Source organism: Nannospalax galili, unplaced genomic scaffold (assembly GCF_000622305.1).
Source record: "Nannospalax galili isolate Female #2095 unplaced genomic scaffold, S.galili_v1.0 scaffold648, whole genome shotgun sequence".
NCBI lineage: Eukaryota > Metazoa > Chordata > Mammalia > Rodentia > Spalacidae > Nannospalax > Nannospalax galili.
In genome coordinates this window covers 4,559,723-4,566,800 of record NW_008360311.1, presented here as the reverse complement: position 1 = coordinate 4,566,800, position 7,078 = coordinate 4,559,723, and the positions used below count along the sequence as shown (strand labels likewise).

The window sequence follows — 7,078 nt, the reverse complement described above, 5'->3', positions numbered from 1 at the left end:
GAGGAAGGAAGCAGCAGGTGGTGAAGCAGCGGGAGGTGAGAAGAGTGGCCCCGGCCGGAGCGAGGAGGGTGACAAGTGCCGAGCGTTGGCGAGCTGAGGCCTGAAAATAAAAACTATGTATGCCGTGCTTGCTGGAAGAGGTTCCAGGAGCTGTCAGGTCTTTAGGGTTAAGGGTCTGAGACACCCTGGTTCCCAGAGCCGCAATAATACTTCTGCCAAGGCTGAGGAACCCCGACTTTCCATGCCTACAAAGAGCTGTACTATTTATAGAGCTAATATAGGCTTATATAAGAACTATATATTCATCCAGCTAAGGGTCCTGCTACCCCAGGCCTGGCTAAGAGCCGCAACACTAGAGCCACGTGCGGCCGTGCTCACCGGCCTGCTGGCACCACTCTGCTGTGTCAAGTGGTCAGGGTACAAAACCCACCAGAGGAGCACTTAAGGAGCTAACGCTCCCAGATTCCCGGGTGCTCTGCTGTGTCTAGCGCTACCTTGCTTGTCCCTGAGAAGGGAGGGGCCTGCTGAGCTGCAGCGGAATGGGACACAGCCGCATTCACCAAGGCATAAGAAACAGCCTGGCCTGCTTCACTGCTGAGCAGCCCTAGGCAGCCACCCAGAACAGCTGTTCGGGCAGAGATAGGAGGAAGATGTGGTCCTCAGTCTAACCTGCTTCAGGGAAAACACCCAACTCTCCCCACATGTGTGGCTTCTGCGTTATTGAACAAGCCTCTGAGCGTTTGCTCCATGACCCCGTTTGCCTCTTTCAAGGCGTTGTGTAACGGGGCGGGGCTTTGGCGTTGCTGCTGTCAGTGGTAGCCAAGAGTAGGGCTTAGGGCATTGCAAGGTGTGCGGGTCGCGTTGTGTAACGGGGCGGGGCTTTGGCGTTGCTGCTGTCAGTGGTAGCCAAGGCTGGAGTAGGGTGAGGGGGAGCCAGACCTCCGAGAGTGAGACCCTAGAACAAAGGGAAGGGGCTGGAGGGGGCTCTCCAGTAGCTCGGCAGAGAACGCCGGTTCTCAGCACGCATATCCGGTGGCTCACAACCCCCTGTAACTCCAGTTCCAGCAGGATCTTAGGTCCCCATCTGACTTCCTCCAGCACCTGCATGAACATGATGCACATGCCTACAGTCACACACAAAACAAAGTCTTTTTTAAAAAAAAAAAAAGAATAAAGGAACTAATATGAACGGGGCAAGGTTGCGCCTGCCTGTAATCCCAGCACGTGGGAAGAAATAAGAGGAGGAGGAGGAGGGGAAGGGAGAGAGGGAAGGAGAGGGAAGGAAAGGAGAATGTGGATGTTATCAGTCCTTTCTCAGATGAAGTTATCTCTAGATCTCTACTCTCTCCCTAACCCTTCCAGATTGATACAAGGCACCTCAGATCTCAGTTTTGCTGGGCATGGTGGGGCGTGGTGGTGCACACCTTTAGTCCCAGCACTCAGGAGGCAGAGGCAGGCGGATCTCTGTGAGATCTAGACCAGCCTGGTCTACAGAGTGAGCTCCTGGCCGGCCTGGTCTACACAGTGAGTTCCAGGCCAGCTGAGGCTACAAGGAGACCCAAACCCCCCTGTGTTTCCTAATCTGTAAGACAGGGAGAAAAACGTCTTGTTGCAGGCTTCCCTGCAGGAGCAGGGCGTGCAGGCCTGCTCAGACGCTAACTATGGTTATAGACCCCAAGGCCCAGCTCCCTCCCCAGGGACTCGGGACTCCAACCCCGCTGCCCCGGTCCCCCGCTCCGCTCTGCACCTGGGGCTCGGTCCCTCCGCCTCCAACCAGAGACGACCAGCCGCGGCAGGGCTCTGGCCAGAACTACATTTCCCAGCAGCGCCCGCGCGGGCCCGGTGAGGCAGGAGCCGCGCATGCGCCGAGCGCCGTTACGCCTAGTCCGCGGCGGCGGCTGTGAGCTGGCTGCTCCAGCGGGTAGCGGTCCCTGGGTACCGGCGGGGGCCATGATCCGGCAGGACCTCTCCACGTCCTACCAGGAGGTAGGCGGGCGGGGCGGGCTGCGGGGACGGCGGGGGGACGCGGACGGCCCGGGGCGTGCGGCGGCGAGCAGGTGAATGATTGACACCTCCTGGGCTAGCGGCCGGTGCAGCAAGTCCCGCGGTCCCCGCTGCGGAGTGACCGACCGTGGTCACTTCGCGCTGCACGCCCGTCTCCCCACGACTCTGCCGAGCACTTTCCGGCCCTTTGTCTCCGGCGGAGCCTCGGACGTAGTGCTCGGGTCCCCCGGCCGTGGTCATCTTCCGCTCCGGGGCTTCCCTGGGGCCCTTCACGCGCCATGGCCAGGCGGGTCCAGGTCCTTGGCCCCGGCAGCTTTGCGCCCCTGGGTCTGACCGCCCAATGAGGCCGTGCTGCCCCCTCCAGCTTTGACCCCACGGCGTGCTCTCTTCCTGGACTTGATGCTGCCCTCGTCTAACCCGAGCAGTCCTCGCATCTCAGCATCCCTGCAGCCCGCTCCACCCGCGGAGGCTCTGGCCACACCGGGACACTTGCGCTCTCCAAAGGAGTTGTTGGTGTGTAGAGTGTGCTGAGCTCGGTGCCTTGTTGAGCTGGTGATCCCTCTGAGTTATGGGGTGGGGTGGGGTGAGGTCCTGCTCTTGAGCGCTTTGGGGTCCTGGGGCTCATTGACACAACCAGTATCGCCTCACCTAGCAGAGCTCATAAGACAAATTACTCAAGTACAAGCACCTTCCTGCTTGCAAGGAAAGGCCCCAGGTAGTCAGGTGTGGGTTGGGGCATTCCGGATGGGGGAGCCCCCCCCCTTCTTCGTGTTCTGAAGTTCTGAGAAGACTACCCAATCTCTGGGATTGGCCTGCTTCGGCCTTGCCTGGAACATTCTGAGAGAGGGTGTGGTTTTGAGTTAGGTGCCTGGAGGGAGCGGGGAGGATGGAGCAGACTAAAAATTGTGGCCAGGGGTAGGTAAGGTGGCGGGGTGTTATGACTGCTGGGAGCTAGGAAGCCAGCTGGGTGGGAGGACCCTGCCACCTGGGTCAGGGTGAAGTTGGGCAAGGCTTGTATCTTGCAGGACCAGTGTCTGCCCTTGGCTAGCCAGACTTCAGGTCCTTACTGGTGGGCATCTCACCCTCTGTCCCCAGCCTCCCTTTTCTTCCAGGCCTGGAGGGCTTTACACTGGAGGTTTTGCCTGATTGAGAATAGATACCAAGCCGGGTGTGGTGGCGCATGCCTTTAATCCCAGCAATTGGGAGGCAGAGGCAGGCGGATCTCTGTGAGTTCAAGGCCAGCCTGGTCTACATAGTGAGTTCCAGGACAGCTGGGGCTACAGGGAGACCCTGTCTCAAAAACAAAAAAAATAAAAAAAACCAGGATACCAAAGAGCTGGGTTTTTAATACAGGACACCTGGGTCTTTTATCTTTAAAGTACCTTCAGGACTGAGGCTGCAGCTCGGGTGGGTGAGTGCTTGCTTAGCATGTACCAAGCCCTGGGTTTCATCTGTAGCACAACATAAAAACTAGGTTGTATAATCTCAGCCCTTGGGAGGTGCAGGCAGGAGGATCTGAAATTCAAGGTCGTCATCTGCTGTATAATGAGCCTGCCTGGACTACATGAGACTCTGTCTGGGGAGCGAGGAGGGAGTACATCATAACCTTCAATGATAAGCCATAAGCCTGGGAAGGATTATCCCTTCTTCCAGTTCAGTGGAACTCTTCCAAACCACCCTCACCTGCATCCTCCCTAAGGCACTGGGCGTTGACTCTTCAGACCCATTCTGCTCTTCTCAATAGCATTTCCCCATATCTGGCAGGTCAGGTGCAAGCACGGGTGAGCACCTGTTGCCTGTTGCCTGGACGGCCTGGCCTTCCCGTCCGTTGCTATCTGCAGCTGAGTCTGTGAACTTAGTGTCCTAGAGAGTTCTGACACCAACTCCGATGTTCCCTTTTCTCTCTCAGCCGACTCAGCCACATCTCTTCCTCGGGAAGTGGTTAACACCACGAGCTTTGGAACTAGACCAGGTGGCATGACTCCTATTCACAGGCTCTGTGGCTGTGGGAAGGATAGTGGGTTGTTGTTTCCCAAAGTGATGTGATGAGGTTTAACCCCAGTATCTCAGACTGTGGTCCTGTTTGGAAATGGGTTGCTTTAGAGGTGACCCACTGAGACAAGGGTAGACCTCTAACCTGGTAGGACTAGTGTCCTTAAAGATGACGGCGGGAAGACTAGACGCTGGGAGGGTGTCTCATAAAGATGAAGGCAGAGGTTGGAAATCAGACACAACTCCAAGCTGAGAGTGCCAAGGATTGCCATCTGTCAGCAGAAACTGGGACACCGGAGGGGACATGATTCTCCGTCAACTCAGAGGGACCCACCCTGCTGACACCCTGACTGCAGTTTCCCAGCCTCTGGACCTGTGAGAGGAGAAATTTCTGTTGTTTGAAGCCACTCAGTTCTAGGAAAATCATGCCAGGAAGTTCGTTGAGGTTTCTGGGCTCCTCGGTCTTAATCTGTGGAATTATCTCACACACCCTGTGTTGTGTGGTCTGTGTGTGAGAAAGAGATAATGGCAGCTTCGGCTTTCTCATTTTATCCTTGAAAAAGCCAGGCCAATCCAGCTGACCTGTTCACCCCCTTTGCTTCTTCCTTTAGCTGAGTGAGGAGCTGGACCAGGTGGTTGAGAACTCAGAGCAGGCTGAGGAGGGTCAGGACAAGCAATCAGTCCAAAGTCCAGGTGCCTTGCCAGGTAAGTGGGTTCAGGGCACTGGAATTTGCTTGTGTGCTGCTGTCCAGGCACCCTGCCAGCTGTGGCAGTGGAAGCCTCCTCTCCTCCACACCTTGTACCCTGGTGTCAGGTCTCAAGGACTGCCCCAGTTCTAAAGTTCTACATAATTCATCAGTCTCGGGCTGGAGGGTGTGCCTAGTGCAAGGTCTGCAATTTTTGATGGTGTGCTTTGAGGCAGCTCCTGAGGTCAGGACGTCAGGTAAACGGTACATGCTGGAGTCTCTGTTCTTCCGTTCCTTCTTCCCTGGGTAGATGCTGGCCAGTGAGTCTAGTATCCAGCCACTTGCAGAGCCTGCTGGGAGAACTCACATCAGGCCTCCCCAGCACTGCTGCCTGGTGGGCAGTCTCATCTAGGCCCCTCTGCAGTCTCTGCTCTTCCGTTCCTTCTTCCCTGGGTAGATGCTGGCCAGTGAGTCTAGTATCCACCCACTTGCAGTCTCTGTTCATGCTTAAGGCTCACTTTCTCCTTAGCCCAGTGGTTCCTACAGACACGCCACTCACAGGTCCTTCGTGTTAGCTGCCTGGGGATAGTGCTCCCTTCTTTCCACCGAAAGACTTTCGTGCTTTAGTTCTCATTTTGGAATTCTCTTCCCTTTTTCTAAAAAGACTTATTTTTAAAATTTTGATTTATGCGTATGTGTGTGTGCCTGTGGGGAGTGTATGCCACGTGTGTGCAGGTACCCAGGAAGACCGGAAGAAGGTGTTGGATCCCCTGGAGCTGGAGTTACAAGCGGTTGTGAGCTGCCTGTTGTGGGTGCTGGGAATTGAACTCTCGTCCTCTGCAAGTGCAGCCAGTTCTCTTAACCACTCAGCCATCTCTGCAGCCTCCTCTTAAAAAAATCAGGAGCTGGAGAGGTGGCTCAGCACTTAAGAGCACTGGCTGCCCTTGCAGAGGACCCAAGTTTGATGCCCAGCACCCACATGGCAGCTAACTGTCTATAACTCCAGTTATAAAGCTCTAACTCCCTCTTCTGGCCTCCACGGGCAGCACATGCAGGTAGTATAGTCATACACATAATACATTTTTTTAAATTAAAAATGATTTATTGTGCTACGGGTGTATGATGTGGATGTGTAGAGTGGGTGTGCATGTCACTGCACATTTGTGGACGCTAGAGGACAGCTGTGGAGTCAGCTCTCTCCTTCTGTCTTTTGTGTGGTATGAATTCCCGGGATTGAACTCAGGTTGCAGGCTTGTGAGGCTCCTGTACTGGCTGAGCCACCTCTCCCTCTTGTCACCTCCTTAATTCCCACACTCTCAGCTGACCTCATCCTCCAACCTGTCCCTGTCACCTGTGCCCTCTCCCTACAGTCCTGCAGTGTTGGTGTGTTGCTTTGTCTCCCTGAGGTGTCTGTCTTCCACAGCGAAGCCCTTGAGGGCAGACACGCAGGTTTTGTTCACCCCCTTAGTCCTGGCTAGTCAGTAAGAATTGGGCCAGTGAGTGAGTAAATGGGCAGAGCCCCAGCCTGGTTCCAGCTTTTGGGGGAATGGGGAGGTGGGATGGGGATGAATCCCACACGTGTCTGCCTGTTGCTCCTAGGAGACTGTGGGAGGGAGGGAGGTGGAGAGGCCACTAGTGTTTCCTGGCTGCACTGCCATTCAAGGCTCGGCCATACCCAGTACCACATTTAATTCCTGTTAGAGCTGTGAGGGGACCCTCATTGCATAGATGCACCCCAGTTAGTACAGCACTTAGTACAGCAGTAAGCACAGCACATGGAAGAGCTCTGACTCACTCAAACTCCACCTACTGGACTAGTAGCCTTTTTTTTTTCCTTTTGGTCTTTTTGAGACAGAGTCTCCCTGTAGCCCTAGCTGGCCTGGAACTCACTGTGTAGACCAGGCTGGACTTGAACTCACAGAGATCCACTTGCCTCTGCCTCCCAAGTGCTGGGATTAAAGGCGTGGGCCACCAAGCCCAGCAGCCTTTTTTAAAAAAAACATTTATTTGCATGTGAGGAGGTGGGAGGACAGCTGGGGAGAGCTGGTTCTCCACTTACACCGTGGGAGTTTGGGGGTTTGAACTCGGCTGTCAGGTTTGGTAGCAAGTGTCTTTTTTTTTTCAACCCGCCTTGCTGTGCAGTAGACCCTCAGAACTTATCCCCCAGTCTGCTGGTCTTTGAACCTGCTGACCAACCAACCTCCCATGCTCCTCTCCCCTGCTCTAGTAACCGCCGTTCTTCCTCTTCTGAGGTCAGCTGTTCTAGAGCCCACATGAGTGAGCTCATGTGTTGCCTTCTGGGCCCGTGTCACCTAACACAGTGGTCCAGCCATGTTGCCACAATGAAAGGATTCAAGAACCTTTTAAAAAAATTTTTTTTATTAATTATTTTTATT

At 54.9% G+C, this 7,078-nt stretch overlaps 1 protein-coding gene across 1 annotated transcript in view; it reads left to right on the top strand.

Annotated features, from left to right (window-relative positions):
- Positions 1-1,869: 1,869 nt before the first annotated feature.
- The window catches only part of Pacc1 (proton activated chloride channel 1), a 27,704-nt gene continuing 22,495 nt past the window's right edge, over positions 1,870-7,078 (top strand). Inside the window, exons 1-2 of the mRNA XM_008824826.2 lie at positions 1,870-1,986; positions 4,608-4,701. Of these exons, the coding sequence (XP_008823048.1) occupies positions 1,951-1,986; positions 4,608-4,701 (130 nt within the window). The 5' untranslated portion in view covers positions 1,870-1,950. The remainder of the gene's footprint in view (positions 1,987-4,607; positions 4,702-7,078) is intronic.